This window comes from Lygodium microphyllum, chromosome 19 (assembly GCF_053477565.2).
Source record: "Lygodium microphyllum isolate KBCC chromosome 19, Lygodium_microphyllum_v1.1.10, whole genome shotgun sequence".
Taxonomy (NCBI): domain Eukaryota; kingdom Viridiplantae; phylum Streptophyta; class Polypodiopsida; order Schizaeales; family Lygodiaceae; genus Lygodium; species Lygodium microphyllum.
Window position 1 is genome coordinate 48,318,657 of NC_141153.1, and position 23,679 is coordinate 48,342,335.

Here is a 23,679-nt window from a genome sequence, read left to right on the forward strand (position 1 = left end):
ACCTGCCTAAAGGGTCAACGGACCCCCCCGCACCCCTACCCATCAGTTCCTTTGGTCGCGACCTGCCTAAAGGATCAAGGAACCGCCCCCGCCTGTCAGTTCCTTTGGTTTTAAAATCAAAATTTTCTCTAATCTCCTCATTACCACTTTGCCACTGACGGGAGTTCAGACGCCAGAAGCATAGATCACAGATCTGTAAGGATTCGAGCCAGAAATTTGGGACTTTTCCCAGATTTGACATAATTCATGCTTGTCAGTGAATTTTGAGTCAGAAATTGCAGACATCGCGAGCAATGACCTCAATTAAATTGGGGATTTTGCCAATTTTGTCGAAACTTTGCATTTTTGGGTAAAATATCCTGGCATTGGATCCCAGAAATTTGGGGCTTTTCATGTATTGGCAAAGTTTACTCGGCTGGGTCTGATTGACTGACATTTATGCAATTTTGGACTTGAAATTTTGGGGATTTGCACAGAATTTGGTAAATTTCTGCATCTTTTGCCCGTGCAGTGGCTGGTTAATATACAAACAGCAAAGATTTACTTCTGGTTGAGAAAGAACAGCAGTACATTTTGATGGTTCAGCTTGTGCTTTTGCAAATTAGTGCATTTACTATTGTGTTCGTGATAAAATGGCTGCAACTTCTTCCAGTTCAGACATCAAGAGTTTGATGGTCATGGCTTTGACCTTTGGAAAGACAGTATGCAGGGCATTTTGTTCCTAAAGGATTGTGAGGATGCTTTGCACGAAGATAAACCCACACTAACATCTGATGCAGATTGGGCCAGAGTGAATAAAAAGGCTGTGGCTTACATAAAGATGGGTAATTGATGACATTCTGACAGACATTAAGGGTTTAGACACAGGTTATGCAATATGGGAGAAGCTGAAAACTACTTATGAGATCACCACACTTGTTAATCAGGTGCATTTAATGCGCAAGTTGGTAAATATGCGACTCGATGAGTCAATGCCTACAACTGAGCACTTGAGTGCATTTACAGGAATTCTAAATCAGCTCAAAGATGCAAACTTGGACTTTGATGATAAGTTGAGGGCGATCTTTTTGATCATGACACTGCCGGATTTGTGGGAAACCTTGGTGGTTTCACTCAGTAATAATCCCAATCTCTCATATGATGGGATGAGGGGTTCTATCTTGAATGAAAAAATTAGACGTATGTCTAGTGGAGAAGGCAGCAACTCAGCTTATAATGTAAGAGGCAGGGCTGAAAAGAAAAATGCAAATGCAGGGCAAAGAAACAGGAGCAAGAGCAAAGGAAAGGATAAGAGTGACATTACTTGCTATCAATGTGGTCGGAAGGGCCACAAGAAACCTGATTGCAGGTATTATAAGAAGGAACAAGAGAGAAAGAAGAATGCAGGAGATAAAAAGAAGGAAAGACAAATGCATCAAAGACAACCAAAGGCAAAGAGAAGGCCAATGTGGCCTCTAACGTAGTCATAGAAGAGCTTTCAGATACAGAGGCTGATGTATTATGTGCAGTTGATTATGATGTCCTTGTACGTCACATGCAGGATATGCAAATTACCAAGGCTGATGTGATTGATGCACTCTTGTCAGTTGATGATGGTGTCACTCAGACTTGGATTGTAGACTTTGGTGCCTCTTTCCATGTAACTCCTTGCTTAGAGTGTTTTGCTATGTTCAATGCAGGCAGTTATGGAAATGTGTACCTTGAAAATAACCATGCTTGTAGCATTGATGGGATTGGCATCGTACACTTGTCTTTTAGACAATGGTCAAGAGCTTGTGTTGAAAGATGTCAGATATGTGCCTCGCATTAAAAAGAGTTTACTATCTATTGGTCAGCTTGACTTGCATGGCAACACCACACTGTTTGATGGTGGTTTGTGGAAAGTAAAAAAGGGTTCCATGCTGATTGCAAAAGGAACCAAGAAGAGCACATTGTATTGTTTGCACTGTAAAGCCTTGAATGGCAAGTTTCTTGCACTTGCTTAAAATTTGCAGCCCCTTGGAGTTATGGTATAAGAGATTAGGCCATATGAGCCAAAAAGGACTTGATGTCCTTACCTCTCTAAAGAGGGTTGATGGAAAAGGCTCTAAACTTGATTTTTGTAATGAGTGTCAGTTTGAAAAGCAAATAAAATTTTCCTTTTACTCTGATATCTCTCGTAAGTCCAATGTCTTGGACTTAATGCATTCTGATGTATGTAGTATGCCCGTGAAATCATTGGGTGGTACTGCATATTTTGTCTCCTTTATTGATGATTGTTTCAAGAAGATTTGGGTGTACTTGCTGAAAAAGAAAAGTGAAGTGTTTGCTGTTTTTAAAACTTTTCATGCATTTGTGACCACTCAGACAAGTAGAAACCTGAAATGCTTGAGAACTGATAATGGGGGTGAGTTCACATCGACTGAATTCAAGTCATTTTGTGACTTACATGGTATTAAGAGGGAGCTTACAGCCCCTTACAACCCTTCTTCAAATGGGATGGCTAAAAGATATAGCCGGACTTTATGTGAAAGAGTGCGGTGCATGCTGTCCATTGCTAATCTCCCTCATGCATTTTGGGGAGATACACTCAAAACCGCGGTTCACATTTGCAACCGCTCTCCCAACAGGTCCTTAAATAATGGCATCCCTGAGGAGGTTTGGTCTGGCAAATCGGCCTCATATGACCATTTACGCATATTTGGTTGTGATGCTTTTGTGCATGTTAGGGATGAGCTGAGGAATAAACTTCACCCAAAATCCACCAAAGGCATTTTCATGGGCTATGGTGGTGAGGGTGAATTTGGCTACAGAGTGTGGTTACCTCAGTCCAAGAAAATTATTCGCAGCCGTAATGTTGGTTTTTAATGAGGCAAATTTACTGAAAAGCTCTTTAACCTCTAATGAAGATCTGAAAAATGTGAAATTTCAAAGTTTGCAGCCACCCATTACTTCAGAAAATGAGCCTCAAGGTGCTGTACCACAAGCTGAAACTGATGATCAGCCGGTTATTTTTGAGCTAGATAATGTTGGACAACAAATAGAAGCACAAGGAGGTCATGGACAGCAAGAAAGGCTTGCTGATTATGAAAATGTAGGTGCTGGAAATGAAAATGAAGGTGATGTACAGCATGAACAGCGTGCTGAAAATGGTTTACAGCAATCAATAAATGCTGAAAATAATATACCTCCAGATGTAGACCCAATTCCTGAAAATGTTGATCATTGGGTACGTAGGTCTACACGCGTAAGAAGGCAACCACATAGGTTTGACCCCTCCTTGCATTATGTGATGCTTACATATGAGGGTGAGCCTCTTAAATACAAAGAGGCCAAGCCATGAGAATTTAGTAGTAAGTGGGAGCTAGCTATGCAGGAAGAGATTAAATCTCTATATGCAAATGATACTTGGGATCTTGTAGCATTGCCAAAGGGAAGGAAACCACTTCCAAACAAATGGGTGTACAAAGTCAAGACAGTTGATGGGAAACCCAAGTACAAGGCAAGGCTAGTTGCCAAAGGTTATGCACAAAAGGAAGGGATTGACTTTCAAGAGGTCTTCTCACCTGTTGTGAAGATGACCACTTTACGTGTGCTTTTTGCTCTCACTGCTGTTTTGGATTTAGACTTGTATCAAATGGATGTAAAAACACCTTTCTTGCATGGTGACATTGATGAGGAAATCTACATAAAACAGCCCGAGGGCTTTGTACTTCCTGGAAAAGAGCAAATGGTGTGTAAGCTAAAACGCAGCCTGTATGGGCTGAAACAAGCACCACGGCAGTGGTATAAAAAGTTTGACACTTTTATGCTATCTCATGAGTTTACACGCAGCCATGCAGATCATTGCTTGTACATGAAAAAGAATACAAATGGTAGCCCCATCATATTTGTTTTGTATATGGATGATATGTTACTAGCTGGGAAAAGAAAGACTAGCTTGGATGCTCTCAAAAATCAGCTGAAATCAGCTTTCTCCATGAAAGATTTGGGGAATGCAGAGCATATTTTGGGCATGAGGATTCACAGAGATAGAATGCAGAAATTGCTATTTTTATCTTAAGAAAAGTACATTGGAAAGGTACTGGACAGATTTAACATGGCTGAAGCTAAGCCTTTTGGGGTTCCCTTACCTCCTTATCTCAAGCTTAGCAAAGCCAACAGCCCGAAAGATGACGTGGAAGCAAATGCTATGAAGGGAGTTCCTTATGCATCAGCTTGTGGCTCTCTTATGTATGCTATGGTTGCTACTCGTCCAGACATTGCTCATGCAGCGAGAGTTGTTAGCAGGTTTATGTCAAATCCTGGGAAAGCACATTGGGAGGCTATCAAGTGTATTCTTCAATACCTTAAGGGTACACAAAGAAAAAGTATTTGCTATGGGCAAGGTGCACTTAGTTTGCAGGGTTATTGTGATGCAGACATGGCAGGTGACTTTGACGCAATGCCATGCATCACTCACGCACAAAGCATATAGATGTGTGATATCACTTCATCAAACAGATTCTGAAAGATGGTCAAATCACATTGACCAAGATTAAAACACAAGATAACCATGCAGATGTTCTCACTAAAAGTCTAAGCAAAGCTCAGCACGAGCATTGCATTCGACTAGTGGGAGTTGGTTAGCTAGAGATTCATATCGGACCTTTAAGTGGAAGGTTGTTAGGATATAAAGGCCCGGTAACCTCGGTGTATAGTACACGCACATTGTGCATGTGAACGCACCCTTTACGTGCCCTAAGTATAAATACATTTTATTCTTTGTATACCAACACATTGTTGGCACACTCTTATCATCTCGTACTTTCACTTTGCTCACACTCTCTTAAGCCGTCACATTCACTCGTTCACTCCTGCTCGGGCTGCGTCCTTATCGCTTCCAACATCTGTGTTTGTGTTTTTTGCATTTTTAGTTTTGAGTTTAGCATTTTGCGTTTAGGGTTTGAGTTTTGCACATCACTATTTGAGTCTTTGTGTTTCAATCTTGGTTGTACATTTTGTGAGCCCTCATGGAGACAAACTCAAATTGTTGCAGATATTCCCTCTCCTACTTCTTTCTTTGCTCAAGGCAATAAGACACTCATGGCACACACTAAGTTCTTTTGAATACATCGAGGCATTGACAATAAGGCACTCCTTGAGACCACGGCAACCTACTACAAAGGTATTCCCCAACTATTGTGAGTATAGTGGCTTCCAAGCCATGATCTTTGGATCTTCAATCCACTCTACCAAGAGACAATGGCTATTGGATGTCATCAACTCATGTTATGGAGGTTTCACCCATCTATTTTAGGGTACAATGGCTTTGTGAGAGTGTGCAACGAAAGAGAAACACGAACACAAAGAGAAACACACACACGCAGAGAAAGAGAGGAAGCAAAAGATGAAGAATACCGCACTGACTAAAGCAGAATGTTGATACAATGGGGATGGACTGATCAGTCCCTGCAAGCCTAAAGCCTCAATGAGGGTACCAGATCAAGCTAATGATGATGGCAGCGCCAAGCACAGAGAGTCGAAGTGTGCACCTGCAAACGAAAGACTGAAGACTAAAGAAAGTGTGTCTGCCAAGTGGGGGATGAGGCTGTAAATAGTCAACACTACCAAAATCTCACCGACCAGCACCAATAGGTGCCATAAATGCTGCTCCATTGAAGAAAAATGCCGAAAAAGTAGGGAAGGCCCCATAAAAATTCCAGATGACAGTGACAATGTCCATCAAGTGTAGCCAGACTGTAGAAAGTAGATTGGCCTAGAAATGCATACAAGAAGCCAACAATTGAAGAAAATGCACCTAAACTACCAAAGCTCCTATGTCTCCATCAAACTCTGACAAGAGCTCACAACTAGGAGATGACTGATTGACATGACTAACATAGACACCCCCTCTCAAATCCTGGGAGTATCTGAAGACCCAACAACCTCATGTGATGAAGCATAGAAGCCTTGGGCAAAGGCTTTGTGAAGAGATATGTTGCATTGTCTGTTGCAGGATACTATGCCACTAGTAACTTGGAATCTACAATCCACTCTCAAACATAGTGATACTAAACCTCTATGTGCTCTATGCAAGCATGAAACATAGGGTTCTTTGCTAGAGCTGGCTAGAGCACTATGGTTGTCCACACACAGCTCCATAGGTCCAAGCTAGGAAAAGCCAAACTCTGCCAACATGCGATGAAGCCAAACCACCACCATAGATGTAGAATACAATGCACAATACTCAGCCTCTGTAGAAGAAAGGGCAACAATAGGTTGCTTCTTACTACTCCACAAGATAGCTCCCGATCCAAGGGAGAAGCTATTACCTGTAGTGGACCGTCTCGAATCCATATCACCTTCCCAATCAGAATCACTCCAATCAGAGAGAGTAACCCCCTCTCTATACATGATCCTGAAGAATCAAGTCCCTTGTAAATAAAGAATGTGCAAGGCCGCTCTTCAATGCTTTGAGTGGGAGTCTTCATAAAAGAGGACAACAATGCCGAGTGTGAATAAGCCAAATGAGGGAGCCAACAAGACACCTGTAATGAGTGGCATCTGTAAGGGGAGCTCCAACTGCCAAAAGCTTGGACTTTGGGTCCCTGAGGAATGAAATAGGCCAACAATCATCCATACCAAACTCCGAGAGAAGCTCGGTAATGTACCTATGCTAGAAAAGAAAGATGCCTTGTGCCATCTAATAAATATCGAATCCAAGGAAAAACTGTAGGATCCCTAGATCCATCATGTTAAACTCTTGTCTCAAAATCTCCTAAGTATAGCTCCATGTAATGATAAGATCATCCACATACAAGATTAGCAAAACACACCTGTCACCCTAAACCTTGTAGTATAGGTTGGGGTTATGAGCCGGTCAATGGAAGCCACTCTATAGAAAGAATCAATCAATCCTCTTATACCAAGCTCTAGGACCCTACTTCAAGCCATAGAGGGCCTTCCACAATCTATAGACATGGTCCTCCTTCCCTTGCACAAGAAAACCTGGAGGCTATGAAACATAAATCTCCTCCTCAAGGACACCATTCAAAAAGGCAAACTTTACATCCATTTGATAAACGCGCCAACAGTGGTGGGCTGCAAGAGCTAAGATAGCCCAAATAGTAGAAATCTGAGTCATAGGTGCAAAAGTCTCAAAATAGTCCAAACCAGCCCTTTGAGCAAAGCCCTTAGCAACAAGTCTGGTCCAAGGAACCATTTGCAAGGTACTTGGGCTTATAAACCCACTTCACACCTATCACCTTCCACTTTGAGGGACATGGAACCAACTCCCAAGTCTGATTACACTCAATAGACTCGCCTCCGCCTCACCCCAAAGAGTATGAGAAAGACCTCAATGCTCCAATATTGATCAGGCCATCTCTAGCATGGTCCAATTCACATGCTCCACCACACAATTCTCCGAAGGTGTGTTCGGATGGGTATACTCCACCCAAATGCCACGATCCCTACAAAACTAAGAAAAAAGGTTAGAAGTAAAGTCTCCACCATGATTTGCTCAAATACCATGAACTTAAGAAAGTAGTCTGTGTCTTCACAAAAACCTTCCACTAGCAGAAACAAGAGTACAACTTGATCTTGTACTCCAAAAAATAAGGCCACACATAACGATTGAAGCCACCTATGATTAGCATCAAATACTTGGCCTTCCCAAGGAAGGCTGTGCCCGTAGGTCTACAAAGGTCGGTGTGAGCCAAGTCAAGCAGAGCAGGAGCCCTCCTAGTGGCAACCTGGGGATGCGGCTGCCTATGTTGCTTGCCCCTCGAAGAGCTAGGGAATAAAGTGTGAATAGAAGGGAAATCAGGAAGTCCCTTTATCATCTTCTTCCGAGAAGCCCAAAGGATAGCGCCAAAGTTTAGATGGGCATAACGAGCATTCCAAAGCAACCCAAGCTCATGGGGAGACCTCGTGGCTAAGGCTATGAACATGTAAGGCCCACCCTCTTAAGATCCTATCCAAAGAACAGCACCTGTAGACTCATCCTCCACTATCACTGCATCCTACATAAAGACCGTGCAAGTACCAAGCCATGTAAGACCATGAACCAACAATAGGTTGAAACCTAAAGTTGGTACATAGAGAACTTTGGCCAAAGAAGATTTCCCATCTGGCAATAAAGAAATAGTCCCCACTCCTCGAATGGGAACAGTAGAGTTGTCACCAATGGTGACAATGCCCCCTCAGGCACTCATGTCTTGAAGCCAATCCTATCTGTAGATCATGTAAGAAGAGGCCCCACTATCCATGAGCCAAGCCTTCTCCTAAGGGACAGAAGCAAAAGTTATATCCTCCTCACCAAATACATACACAAAGATAGACTGTCGTAGCGAGGGTGGCCTTCGTATCCTTCGAATCTTTCTCCTTTGGCTTCAAATGGGGATACTTTTGTCAACACCTCTCTCCGGGATAAGTGCCCTTCCCATAGTGTGGGCACTTGGGCTTCTTCTCATCCTTTTTATCCTCCTACTTCTTGTCCTTGGCTTGTATCTTCTTCTTCTTCCCCCCACGTCTACCTACAGTGTGGGGACTTGGGCTACTTCTCATCCTTCTTGTCCTCCTGCTTCTTGTCCTTGGCTTGCGTCTTCTTCTTCTTCCCTCCACATCTACCTACAGTAAATGCCTCGACGGAGCCAAAACCATTGGCCCCAACCTCTCTGAGTCGCTCCTCATGCTCCAAGACAAGCAGTGAAAGCTCCTCCCATCAATGTCTCACATGTCCTCAAGGTGATTGGGTTGGTGTAGAAGACATCAAACCGAGGAGATGGCAGCTGAGTCAAAAGAATCATAGCCATGTCTTCAAAGAATATCATCCAACCAAGAGACACAAGCTCACCCCTCATGTCCTTTGTAATGTGCTCCTTCATAGAGAAGGAATCATCAAGACTTAGTATCCACAACTTCTTCTCAAGGAAAATCCTGTGGGCAAACGTCTTGTGTTGATACAAAGATGCAAGCTTCTTCCACATTCCACCGCACTCTTCAACCTGCAAACATGCACAAGGACACAATCTTGCAAACTCATAAAGAGAAAGGATCAAACTCGAGAGTTGAGTCGATTCCACAAGGCTACTCAGTCCATAGAAGTCCCATCTATTGAATCATCTCCTTAGGACGGGGGATAGAATTAGAAACAAGAGCCCAAAGATCAAAGGTGACGAGTATTGACTCCACCTTACACGACCACAACGAATAGTTGGAACCATAGAGTTTGTCTTCTTTGGGTAATGAAGGTATGATAGGCATCTATACCAAGGGTATGCTAACTATAATTGCAATAATCGCATCTCTGCTCAAAAGAGTATCTAGAAAGAAGCTCCTCCTCTGAGTTATCAAAGCTTGTGAACAAATAAAATATCTTCAATTCTGCAATCACCCAAAAAACTGCAAAGAGACGGAGACAACGCAAAAAACAAAAGATAGTCAGCTACATAGACTGTAACTATGTCATCTATAAGAAAGTTGTTACATGCCACCAAAAGGGGTTCGCCTACACTAGGAACCTATTGCCTAACCCAAGAAGCTATCGCTTGCAAAACACAAATTTATGTTTGCTGCAAAACACTGAAATCAAGAGCCGCCTAATGCTTAGATAGGATCGCCTTGCCTAGGATGATGTCCCCTGGTCTCAAAGGATTAATCGGGCACTCAATGTCACGAGGACATGAAATTTTGAGATATTTTAATTTTTCTGATAACATTTAATTAAGTTATCAATCAAATGTGCAAGGTTGTTTAACACATGTGATGCACATGGCACTTATTTCATGGTAACAAGCCAAGGACCCCCAAGATGTAGTGGGTGGCAAAGGCAAAAGTTATGATAAGTTATGCCAACTGGGCTCTGGGGTATGTTGGTGTCAATTTTAACCCTAGCATTGTTGTTTAGCCAATAAGTTTTAGTGGTGACACTAGGGACTAGCATTAATTAATTTATTAATGCCAGTCTAAGGGTCAACAAGGTTGGAGACTACTCCAAGTTGCAAATGGCCTAGCCAATTTAATTATAGATGGGCACATTTACTTTTGGGCAAGGTCAGAAGAACTGAAATTAATTTTTAGAATTATTTAATTTTCAAATTAATTTAATGGTTGGATAATGCTGAAAAATGGATTTAGAAGGCTACCACTTGGCAAAATACCTATGCAAACTGAGAAAACGTTTTTGGGGGTTGAATCTCAACCATTCAATTATTTTACAGCTTGAAAGAGAGAGAGAGAGAGAGAGAGAGAGAGAGAGAGAGAGAGAGTTGCTGCTCCATTTTCTAATCAGAAAACAACAATTTGCTACGGAAGACAGCCATCTAGGTGCTTCAGCAAGCAAGGGACATAGAGAAACAGCTTCCAGGGACTGACAACAGTATAGTTGATCAAGTAACAGCATTTTGAAGGTGCCTGGCAATAGGTCACTGCATTAAATGTAGGCTCCAGCAAGCAACAGGTAGATTTAAGAATTTTCTGGCAAAGAAAATCAGATTTCTCTCTCATCTTGGCTTTCTCTTACCTTCTCCAATAATTTCTCAAAAGATCTCAATATTTCTTAGCCATTTGGAGCAAATTTTTGCCTATTTGATAAATAGCAAGAGGATTTCTGCTGTAAACCCTAAATTTCTTCAAAAATCAGGGTTTGATAGCTACCTCGAGATCTATGCCAATAGGAGAAGGCATCGTACACTAAATTCAGCACCTAAAATTTATGTAATTGTTAAGGAATTTAGATGTCAGTGTCATGAGGACATGTATTTTTGAAACCTCACTTAACATGTAGATTAATTTTTAATCACATGGTTAAGTAAATGTTGCACATGTGAGGAGTAATTGAGGTTAAAGTAAATTTACGAGCCTAGGACTTGAGAAAATCACGGAATGTCAAAGGCAAAAGTTGCTATAAGTTATGTCGCACACGTACTTGGTGGTATCTTGTGTCAGTTGTTGTCCTAGGTCATTCATTTTGTCCATAAGTGTTAGTTGGTGACACTAGAGAAGCAGTGTTTAATGGTACTTATCGCCAATCCGATGGTCAAAGGCGCAAAGACACTTGAGAATGAAAGTTGCCTAGCCAATTTAATTATTGGTCAGTCACATTATTTTTCAGGGCACCGAAACAATTATTAGATTAATTTTCAATACTTAAAGGCTGAAAATTAATATTTAACTATGATTAGTGATTAAAAAACCATTTGGGAAGGCTGTCACTTGTCAAAAACAGCCATACAAGACTAAAAAACGTCTTCAGAGGCTAAAGAGAGGCATTTTAAGTGTATTCCGCCTACAAGAGAGAGGGAGGAGATGGAGATGCTACTGGTTTGATTTGCAGCCATTGCATGATCTTCTAAGGCAACCAGGGAAAGGAGAAAACCAATCAACAACAGGTGACAGAATCTACAAGCTGTTGAGACAGGGCAACGGCAGTAAATGACTAATTTTCTTTAGTTCTTTGCATCTACGAGGTGTTGAGACAGGGAAGCAACAGTAAATGACTAATTTTCTTCAATTCTTCGCGAAAAAAGTCTAAATTTTCTCTCTCCTCAGCAATCTCTCTCATCTCCCAGCCTTTCTACAACCTTGCTCCAAAGATCGCAGCTTTGAGATCACCAAAGGCTGAGAAATCTCAGATTTCTCTACTGTAAACCCTAATCTGCAAAGTAGAAATTAGGGTTTGGCAATAGCCTCAAGAAGCGTGCTAGAAATTGGAAGCTCCAAGACTTGGATTCAATAGGGCTGAAGCTGTTTTCAATCAAATTCAGGTGGAGGAACCAACAAATCAATGAATTTGGGGCATTTTCCATCTCCATCAAAGCGGGTGAAGACCAATTGACTACATGAATCAAAGGGCAAATCAAATTGAAGAATTGCCAGTCATTTTGGATAGCAAGGGAAGTTGAAATATCAAAAGGGATTGGGAGAATCCCATTGTACATCAACTTCTTCTTCAATTAAGTTAAATAAATACCAAAAGGGGCGCCAGTTTTGGGGCCAACAAGGTGTCCAATGTCCAAGATTATAAAGTGTGCGTTTCAGTTTTGTGAATTTGTTAATTGCTGTAAATAGTGCTTAATCGGGTTATTTACCACCCTATCCAAGGAGGAAGGCAAGTTTATGACAGCCCATTCATTGTAAATTGGAGAAACATTTGGCCAGTTTGTGGCTTCAATTATGCAAGTCCTCGACAAAAAGTCAAGGGACAAATGGCCCAAATTGCTTTGTTGATTGTTATTACAGTAAGGGGCTTTTGGAACAGCAAAGGAGATTGTGAAATCTCAGCTTATACTCATTCCATTAGCAATCAAAGTTAAAGAAATACCAAAAGGAGCGCCAATTTTGGGGCCAATAGGATGTCCAATGTCCGAGATTATTGAGGTAAATTGTACATTTCAATTTATGCTCAGTTATTAATTGGTGTAATTAAGTGCTTGATCAAGTTTTACCACCCTATCCAAAGAGGAAGGTTGGTTTCATGAATTCAAATGTCAACCCATTCATTGTAAAATGGGGCAGCATTGAGCCAATTTGTGGTTCCAATTGTGCAAGTCCTGGGTGAAAAGTCAAGGGGCAAATGGCCCAAATTGCTTACCGATTGTTATTACAACAAGGGGCTTTTAAAACAGCAAAGGAAATTGTGAAATCTCAACCTGTACTCATTCCATTACCAATCAAAGTTAAAGAAATACCGAAAGGGGTGCCAATTTTGGGGCCAATAGGGTATCCAATGTCCAAGATTATTAAGGTAAATTGTGCATTCCAATTTATACTCAATTATTAATTGCTCTAATTAAGTGCTTGATCAGGTTTTACCACCCTATCCGAAAAGGAAGGCTGGTTTCATGGTTCCATTGCCGAGATACCATCAATTCCCTCGAATTTGTGGGTATGAGATATTTGATTGAAGGTCAAAAGCTTTGCTCTAGTGCTGAAATTGTATTCAATTGAGCACTACAACAAGAATGTCTTCAAATAGTGAGATGGGATCAAGCAAGGATGATGCCTCTCAATCTGAAATTTCACAAAGTGTTGGAAAAAATGCAATGCCTAATCTTGGACAAGGCCCAAAGCATGGGCAACAAGCTGAGAATGAGTGAATTAGACAAGAGGTGGGCCCTTCTAGGTCTCTTGAAGCTAATGACCAGCAAGAGGAAGAGGAATTTGATAGGAATTTGATGATCAATGTAAAGATCAACTAAGGACAACAACTGAAATGTTAATGCAATTGGCAAATGATCCTTAGTTCATACGCTTTTTGAGCCCCTTAGAGGAGGGTAGCAAAGGCAAGAAGAGGAAATCATCTTCCAGAGCTTAGGGACAGTAAAATGCACCGAAGGAAGAGCCAATATAATACCATGATGTTCTTAATGTGGGTAGTGAGAATAAGCAAATGATGCTAGTGGGGCAATTGATGCATATGCAAGGCCAACTCAGAAGTACCAATCCAATGTTTTGTGGACAGCAAGACATGCATGCAATTATGGGGCAACCAGGTTACTTAGGTAGTGATATTAATTTCCATGCTATGGTGAGCCAAGGACCGTATACGGGGATGTATGACACAATTCCTTATCATATGCAGCAACTAATGCGTGATGTGCAAGGCCCAATGTATCCGAGTATGGCTGGTAATATGCATAACCCCATCTATAACAATGTTGGCATGATGCTAGGACACAAAGTGGCAAGTTTGGCAATGCATATATGCAACCCACTATGTTTGGGACTCGTGATATTAATGCTAGTCATACAAATGCTCTGTGTAGTGTTGGTCATGAGGAAAAATGTAACTAGTAATGCTTACATGAGAAAAAATGCAGCTAGTAATGCATGCAACATATGGGAAAATGCATCTTGGTATGGTTGGTGGTATGCAAATTCCCATGCACAATCACCTCGCAATGGTTCAAAGTATGCAAATAAGAATGTTTCCTAATGTATCTGGTGTAAATAGCATGTCAGGTATGCACATCAGGTACACATGAGGGGCTAGTCAACTGGATGCAATGTTGCGTATTAGTTAAGATGAAATTGTGGCAATATGAAAGTATAAATCATCGCAATGCTCAAGGGGAAGAAAAACCTACAACCTAGCATTGTTTCACCAATAGATGTAAAGTGGATGGAAGAGAATGACTTAGAAGACCATCCTCAATTGTTGCAGCTTTATCTAGATGCCTTTCAGTTACAGTCAACTTTAGTTCGGGCACAATCAAGTTTAGCAAAGTAAGGATTTGGAGTATTACCTGATGCTCAAGGGAAAGGTAGCTCTTCCACTCCTCTAATTGTGGATAGCTCTCATATGTAGTGGATCTTAGATGTATTTAGCATGCATCCAAGGTACTATGTTGACAATATGTCTACCATGAGGTTACTACTCATTGTACTAGTCATTGTGAGATGTACGCAAATGGGTATGCTTGTTACCGCGGCTCTGAGACCATACTTTTGCATCAGTTAGAAACTAGTTCATGGTCAATTTGGCATAAGCTTTTGCCTCAGTTTTGAAATCGAATTCTGATTCAATTTTAGCTCAATTTTTAATCAATTTGAGAGCCGTTTATAGTCACGTTTGGGATCAGTTTTGCATTAGTTACTAATCAGTTTTTGCAATCAGTTTGTGATCAGTTTGGGGTCACATTTGCAAGAGTTTGTAATCAGTTCTTAGTTCAATAAGTGATCAGTTTATGATCAGATTATGCTCAGTTTTCAATGGTTTACAACTAGTTCCATGGACAATAGCATGTTAGCAAATACCATCGACAATTTCAGCCATGGTTTATGCTGATAATATGTTTTACTATGGTTTTGAAGTGAGAACAGTTAAGAAACATGAGTTATGGATGCATCCAATGGGTTTCTAGCAACAGTTTTGGACTATTTCTCAATATTATTTTATGTTTATGCAGGCTGAAATTTTTCAGTAAGCTCTAGGGCATATAGCATGGTTAGACAATAGTGGCCAACGTTGTGATTGTGATGCCTTATGGAAATTCCAGTGCAATATGCTTTTCCTTTGGCACAATGCAATGCGATTGAGGACAATTGTAGGGATTTCAAGGGGGATGCCTGTCACAAGGACATGAAATTTTGAGATGCTTTAATCTTGCTAATAACATTTGATTAAGTTATCAATCAAATGTGCAAGGTTGTTTAGCACATGTGATGCACATAGCACTTATTTCATGGTAATAGGCCAAGGACCCCAAGGATGCAGTGGGTATCAAAGACAAAAGTTGTGATAAGTAATGTCAGCTAGGCTTTGGGGATCAATTGGTGTCAGTTTTGACCCTAGCACACTTGTTTGGCCAATAAGTATTAGTGGTAACACTAGGGACTAGCATTAATTAATTAATGCATGTCAGTCTAAGGGTCAATAAAGGTTGGGGACCACTCCAAGTTGTATATGGTCTAGCCAATTTAATTATAGATGGGCACATTTGATTTTGGGTAGGGTCAAAATGGCTGACATTAATTTTCATAATTATTTGATTTTGAAAATTAATTTAATGGCTAGATAATGCTAGGAAATGGGTGTAGAAGGCTGCCACTTGGCAAAAATGCCCATGCAAGCTGAGAAAACGTTTTTGAGGGCTGGATCTCAGCCATTCAATTAGCTTACAGCTTGAGGAAGAGAGAGAGGGCACTGTTAGTCCATTTTCTGATCAAAAAACAGCAATTTGCTGCAAAAGACAGCCATCTGGAGGCCTCAACAAGCAAGAGACAGCAAGGAGACACCTTCCAAGGGTTGGCAACAGCATTTTGGAGGTGCCTAGCAGTAGGCAACTGCATTAAATGCAGACTGGAGCAAGTAGCAAGCAGATTTTAGGATTTTCTCACGACGAAAATCAAATCTCTCTCATCTTTGCTTTCTCTCACCTTCTCCAGTAATTTATCAAAAGATCTCAACATTTCTTAGCCATTTAGAGCAAATCTCCATCATATTCAGTGGACAGCAAGAGGATTTCTGCTGTAAACCCTAAATTTCTGCAGAAATCAGGGTTTGACAGCCACCTCGGACCCGTGCCACTAGGAGAAGGCATCATACACTAAATTCAGCACCTGAAATTATGGTTGTAATTAAGTGCTTGATCAAGTTTTACCACCCTATCCAAAGAGGAAGGTTGGTTTCACTAGACCACCTGCAAGGGCTATAAATGCAACAATGAAAGATCCGGGCTGCTCCTCCACGATGAACACCTACTCTGCAAAAAATCTCCAGACCGTGTCCTCACTTAGGCAATGATACCATGTGAAAGTGCACAACAAAAGATTACCACGAACACACACACACACACACAGAAAGAGAGAGGAAGCAAAAGATGAAGAAAGAATACTACACTGACTGAAGAAGAATGTTGATACAATGGGGATGGATTGATCACTCCCTGCAAGCCCAAAGCATCACTGAGGGCACCAAATCAGGCTGATGATGATGGCAGCACCAAGCACGCAGAGTCGGAGTGTGCACCTGCAAACGGAAGATTGAAGACTGAAGAGACTGTGTATGCCAAGTGGGGGATGAGGCTATAAATAGTCAACACTACCAAAATCTGGCCAACTAGCACCAATAGGTGCCATAAATGCTGGCCATCCAGCAATAAATGAAATGATGGTCCACTGAAGAAAAATGCCAAAAAAATAGGGGAGGCCCTGAAAAAATCCCAGATGACAATGATAATGTCCGGCAGGTGTAGGCAAACTATGGAAAGTAGAAATTGGCCTAGGAATGCACACACGAAGCCGACAATTGAAGAAAATGCACCTAAACTACCAAAGCTCTTATGCCTCTATCAGACTCTAACAGGAGCACACAACCAGGAGATGACAAACTGACATGACTAACATAGACAAGCTAACATGCTTCCCCCGCCGTGACCTTGGATCTACACTACACTCCACTAAGAGAACATGGCTGTTGGATGTCAACTCCACAATCCACTCCCTCTTCCAAAGCCTAGAATCAAGCATGCCTCTGTATTCTTGCTAGCATGGAGAGGGAGAGCTAGTTGTCCCTTTGAAAGATTTGAGTTTCATGCATCTTGAGCTATAACCTTGACTATTGTTATTCCTTCACATGTCAAACTATGGTACAAGTGCTTTTTTCATTCTTCATCAAATTCTCGGCTCAATAAGAAGATTCGGCCTCCTCTTAAGCCATTGATTTGATATTGTTTCTCTTTTGCTACATTACACCTTGGGAGTTTTACCTCATCGGCACTTTGTCATTGACACCCTTGCCATATGATTGTCCTTTATGGGAGATCCCAACAAAATTGTAATTTATTCCTCCCCCCCAAAAAAAGAGACCCGTTCACTTGGGCTACCCAAAAAAGAAGACATCCATCACCTCTCCAATCCTAGTAGGCCCTTGGACAATCAATCATGACACCCTTGGTCCAATGCCTTGATCTCTTTGGAGAGGTTTTGGGTACACAAAGGCAAAGTTATACTCACTCCCCATTAGGCATCTTTTTTGGGCCTGAGAGGGGACGTTGATCAATTAAAAATAAAGGTTTCAATAAATGTTAAATCACTGCAAGTTTTGACATAAATTAACTCCACAAAAACAACCCCAAAAAGGATATTTAAGGGAAAGGATACTTTGTTTGGTGGCATCTCTCATTTTTAGTGCCAACTCTCCATCACCTACCTTCATAATCTCTTCATCTTCAAGTAGTAGTTGTCTTTGCATGCTTGTTGCCGCCTACTCTCAGCCTGTTGCTACCCACTGCTTGGTGGTGGTGCCTAGCTACTACCACCCTAACTGCCTAAGGCTGCCACCAACCTGCTAGAGCTGTGACCCCGTCTCAATAAGTCATCGCCTACTATCCTAGCTTGTCAGCCACTATAGCCATTTCATGATATCATCGTCATTTGCAGGCTGTCTGCAGCTACTACTGCTTGTGTACCATGCACAGCAGCCAGGAAGAGGACTGATGATATCATCATCATATCAAGATTCGACAGCATTTTAGCCTAGAAACCTGCATAACGCTGCCCTAGAGCCTTCACAAACATCCTAGTGCCCGGAGGACCGTGTTTCATTTTGCACCCTCCACTTTCCAGATCATCAACATTGGTGGATTGCCGCTCTCCAGCACTCCCCCTCAGCCAGCACCCACCAGAGAATGGCTATTGGACAAGCTCCGCTCCTTGAGCTCCCCCACCGTATCTCATTAGTTATTACTCATTCATTCTTTGAGTTTCAAAGTTTTTGCCAGCATTAGTTGTTGTTTTATCTCTGCAAACCTACTGTTCACTCACATAGGGACCTGTTTTAGGGTCATTTAGTTGGAATATTGTACTTGATTTCAAGCAGGTCATATACCCTATTTCCAAGTTGGCTAGTTTTGTTCCCACTACCTATTTATAGGGGCCCACACATATTGCACCTTCAATTCTCATTTCATCATTTTCTGAAGACTTAATGCAGACATTGGAGTTTTCAAGGCAGGTTTGGTCCATTTTGGAGTTTGTTTTAATCATAATTGGTGAGAGCAACTTGTGGTCTAGTGAGCAGATGGGGCTGGACAAATTTGGGTTTCAGAGCAGGATCAGGTTCTTTGTACTCAGTTTGAACGGCTCTAGTAATCTTAAGGAAATTAACACAAGGGAGGCCAAGCTTTGGGGCCTATCTCCATTTTTCGTCTCTAAGCAAGAGCATTCTAGCTCCCATCCATATGTGAATTAGTTGCTGCAATTGTGATTACATAAAGTGCTTGCAAATTAATAGTTAATTACTGCCCTTTGCTCCATGAAGGCCAATTTCAATAGATGGTTGTCATTTTCCATACAACTGATTATGAACTGAAGTAGGATTCTAATGTATGTAAAGGGATATCCAAGAAAACTTAGCAAATAAATCAAATGCACCTTGAAAGTAGTCAACGGAGCAAGTTATTTGAAACCCCTCCCTCCATGTTAGAACCAAGGAGTGTATTACAATGCAAAGAAAGGAATAACTTGTATATAGAATCTGCACTCCATCCCCTCTAGTCAATATGGATTGGGCAAGCATTATAGGCCATTTGGAGGACAATCAATGAGCTCATCAAGCCTTTGAACCAGTTCCTCCTCTAGTTTAGACAGTCTAATTTCAGCCTACAGCATCATTTTCCCACTGCTGGACTTTTATCCTTGCAATTGGCAGCTATAAAAGAGGTCAATCAGCATATTCCTTTGTCGTGGATAAAGGATCGTGCTAATACTCTTATGGAATTTGACAAAGCCCATAAAGTGATGGAGAAAATTCTATAGAACATGGAAACTTATGGCACTTCTTGCAAGGAGAGGTATTATAAGTTCTAGGTTTGGATGTTGCATTGAACCCGTGGAGACACTCCATCACATTTTCTGATTCTTGGCATTTTTCCTTTGGATAGAGTGGTGGGCATATTTGAGAGCTTTGATTCCTGTCCCATACTTTGGACAAAACTTTTCTGGATGTTTGAAATCCTACCTCTTAGTTTGAGGAGACCTTCACAGTTTTTTGCTCACATTATGTGTCAGGCACTTTTGACCATTTCGGAAACTCGAAACCATGTGGTCATCGGGACTCTTCTATTGATTTATTTACTCTCTTTAGAGAATGTCTGCAGCAGTCATTTTATAACATGAACAAAGTCCTTCAAGAAAAAAGGGTGTGTGTACTATCTATGCATTTTTGAATAAACAAAAAGCCTACAGGATTAAAATGGCTAAAGCATATGATTGGCTTCAATACACTAGAGATCCAATTATATATTTGCTACCACTATACACTAAAATACTATAGAATAATACTACAAGTAGTAGAGTGTTGCAAAAGATCAATCCAAAAAATATTAAAATTTACCTCCCATCTTGTGATAGTCTCTAGTGGATATATCTTTACCGTCTTGCCTGTGCTAGGAGCAATCATTCGTACACCATCCAAACCAATCTACAGACATAAACATCAAATAAACTGGTTACTTGGCAAGAAACTGCATTAAGTACACAATAAAAACAACTAGATAGGTTGACAGCATAAGCACACCAGTCAGTTACCTACCCTGTCACAACAAAGACAAACTGACAAACAAGCAAAATGTCATCACAACAGAGCCGTAGGCGCATGGGAATGAAGGGGGCCAAAAGGGAGGAATGTCTTTAAGGCTTGAGACATGCACACAAAGTGAAAGGTCTCAACTGCAAGTCGTAGTGGACAGAGTTAACCTATTTTGTGGGTTGCATTAGTCTGTTCTTCAAGGTGTCATAGAATAACTCAATATCACATCCCAAAACATTTCAAGAAAGAAATGTCCCACCCCTGCATATTATTTCAGGGTGAGATATTTCACAAGGCAAGTGGATCCCAGTGAAACATTCAGGTGAGATGCCTTCAAATGTAGAATATATTAATTCATATCATTAAGTGTGATTAAATGTAGAATATATTAATTCATATCATTAAATGTGATTAAGTTTCAGAAAGTCATACCAAAGAATTACTTCTTGAATTTAGTTAGAATGGGGCAAATCACTAGAAAATTTATATCTAGTAACAAGGAAAAAAAGTAGTTAGATTGGGGAAAATCATTAGAAAATTTCTAGCAATCCAACTTGATATTTGATCATCTAGTATGCCTGGTTGCAAAACTATAGAGTTCATGGTCAACAATCTATAAACCCTCTAAATGTAATTAGTTCCTCACATTTCCACATTTTCCATGATCAATAACTTCAAAATTTTCATTCAACTCCCCAAATGGCCATAGTAGAAATACTGATTTTCAAATTCTAATGGTACAAATAGAAATGCAAATTTGAAAAGGTGAGCTCCTTGAAGGGAGACTCAACAAAAATTAATCCTTGCATAAGGAAATGTATTCAATTGCATTAATTTTCTCAAATGCTTTAAATAATTTAAATATCTTTTTTGAATGCAACCCAATCCGCATCTCGCTAAAAAAGACCATGGATTCTTTCTTGAAGACAGTGCTTGGCTATATGAATCACTAAACTTCACACCAGCATGTTGACACTAAACTTCACCTCAGGATGTTGACTATTAACCTTTTGTATGACATTTTATACCGAAAGCCAATATATATGTTAAAGAAGTGGCATGGTCTTTAAAAAGACTGAAGAGAGTATTTGCCCCGACACACAACTGTTTCTCACATTAATATACATTGTGACATTCGAAACACACCCATGTATCTCAACACAGAAAACTGTTCTGCACTATATGTTATGACAACCTAGTGTGGTTATGTACCTGGCATAAAACATCCATAGGGCCATTAGAATCTCCCAGCAGCTTCACACGATACTTTTGTACACCATTGTCTCCTTCTTCTTTATCAACCTTTGGTACTGCCTTAGGCAGACTCGAGCTTCTAGATTCCAGGAATGAAGGGTAGCTTGCTTTTGCAGACGAAGGAACGCTTTCACGTGCTTTCCTAGAACTAGTGGTCCCAGTGCCCCTGGAGCCATAGGGCTCTACAGTCCCTCCCTCATAAGCAAAAACTTCTCCAATCCCAACATCCGTGAAATCATAGCCACCCTTAGCAGGTTGATGGTCATAACCACTTCGAGATGCCTTATCATAACCTGTTTCTTGTCCATATGCAGATCTATCATACCCCCTACTTTCACCATACATTCCTTCTTGTCCATATGTAGATCTATCATACCCCCTACTTTCACCATACAGTCCACCTGCTTGTTCATAAATGCCTATGTTACTCTGAGACAGGGTACTGCCGTGACCATACAACTGTGAGCTCTGTCTATCTGTTCCATAATGTCCATCAAAATTTACCTGTGAATGACTTGGAAATGATTGTCCACCTATAGTATTATTATTACTAGGAGGTTGATGGATGTTAGAGGAAACACTGGGCCCAATTTGTGGGTAGTAGGACTGCTCGTGAGATGGAACAGTTGGGGCATACGGAGAAGCCTGGGGGGCAGAGTAAGATCCTTGAGGTGAGATATTCAATGCTGCCAGGGAATCTGCCAACGAGGGTTGAGATGGTACATAAGAGGGAGGGTGAGGGGCGTAAGTTGGAGCATCCTGACTTGGATATGATGAAGGCTGAGGAGCGTATGTTGGTGCGTCCTGCTTTTGATATGGAGCATCCCGAGTTGGATATGGTGAAGAGTGAGGAGCATATGTTGGTGCATCCTGCTTTTGATAAGGAGCATCTACAAGCGATGGCGCATGATAGACGGTCGATGGTGTGTAAGGAGGTGCAGAACCATAGGTACAGACCAGATTGGTGTAGGGATGGGGATCAGGAACCGCAGCCACTGTTCCGGGAGCTGCTGTATAGTAGCTACCGACTGAGTACTGCCCTGCGGGTTGCATGGCTTTTATGAATGCTTTTCTGTATGCTCTGAATTCTCTGTGTACAGTCCGATTCCTGGATGCTATGGCGCGCGGGAGGCAATTCCACAGTCGTTATTGCATGATTTATGAATGCTCTCGATTCTGTATGTGCAGCAGTGATTGCTCCCAGAGAATCAAAACCCTGATCTCAGTACAAAATCGGGCAGCCTGGACAACCTGCGCAATCAATGCAGAAGCATGAAACCGAGGAGATGATTTGATCTCTTTCTTTAGAGCGTGTGATTGCTGATAGATCCCTGCAGCCTGTGACAAGATGGCAGGCCCAGCATTAGGCTGCCAGATCCTCGTATGAGAGCAACCCTTCTTCACTCAGTAGGCCAACCGCACGATACCCAATGGCGAGACGAACGTACCTGTGCTGCGAGATTCTCAGGGGATGCGGGTTGATTGCCTGCAAAGAGACGCTTGCTTGCTCTGTAGGCGATGAAGAAGAACAGGAAATTAAGTGCCATTTTATCACGACAAGAAGAAACTCCGAATTTTCCGACCGTAGACAGCCACCACTAAAATGGGTCCCCAAGGGATCACTTTATTCCTTAGAAGATGAGTAAGGACATTCGAAAAAGTCTTTTTAAATGTTTAAAATGTTAAAAATCTATACTACATTATTATTTGAGCTACGGTTCGGGAAAGTGTCGAACCACCACAATGCTCCCAAACCAAACCAAAGTGATCATTAATGTCTATACTACATTATTATTTGAGCTACAGGTTCGAGAAAGTGTCGAACCACCACAGTGCTCCCGAACCTAGCTCCCAAACCAAACCAAAGTGACCATTAATGTCACATGATTGAGAGCAGAAGGAAAGGTAAGTGACCATTTATGTCACATGATTGGGGGCAGAAAGAAAGAAACGTGGTCTCCTTCCACCACCTTCTCTTCTTCTCTCACTCTCACTCTCATTCTCACTTTCACTCTCACTCTCACGGGATAGGAGGAGGCAGGCCAGCAAGCAGCAGGAGCAAGCAGCAGGCAATAGGTCAGTCCTCTCTTTCTCTCTCTCTCTTTGGGCATTTTTGTGTTCTCTGTCTCTCTCTCTCTCTGCCACGCCTGTCTGTCATCAGGTCAGTCCTCTCTCTCTCTCTCTCTCTCTCTCTCTCTCTCTCTCTCTCTCTCTCTCTCACGTCTTCAGTTCACACCTCTCGTGCTTCTCTCTCTCTCTCTCTCTCTCTCTCTCTCTCTCTCTCTCTCTCTCTCTCTCTCTCTCTCTCTCTCTCCGTGCGTGCGCATGTGTTTCGGCTCCTTTCTTCCTCTCTGCACCCGTTTTGAACTCCGCGAGATAACAATGATAGTCCCCCTTCATCTTCAAGAAGAAGACCTTCGACTCGCTCG

At 41.5% G+C, this 23,679-nt stretch overlaps 1 protein-coding gene across 3 annotated transcripts in view; it reads right to left on the minus strand.

Moving 5' to 3' along the window:
* The window catches only part of LOC148019840 (protein FREE1-like), a 37,927-nt gene extending 15,091 nt beyond the window's left edge, over positions 1–22,836 (minus strand). Inside the window, exons 1-3 of one of the 3 annotated variants that reach the window (XM_087700037.1) lie at positions 22,699–22,836; positions 21,209–22,501; positions 19,802–19,888 (exon numbers count right to left, since the gene is read on the minus strand). In XM_087700037.1, coding sequence (XP_087556163.1) covers positions 19,802–19,888; positions 21,209–22,303 — 1,182 coding nt within the window. In that variant the 5' untranslated portion in view covers positions 22,304–22,501; positions 22,699–22,836. Of the gene's footprint in view, positions 1–19,801; positions 19,889–21,208; positions 22,619–22,698 lie in introns of all 3 variants that reach the window. The other 2 variants (XM_087700035.1, XM_087700036.1) reach the window with 2 other exon arrangements.
* Between the last annotated feature and the right edge of the window lie 843 nt (positions 22,837–23,679).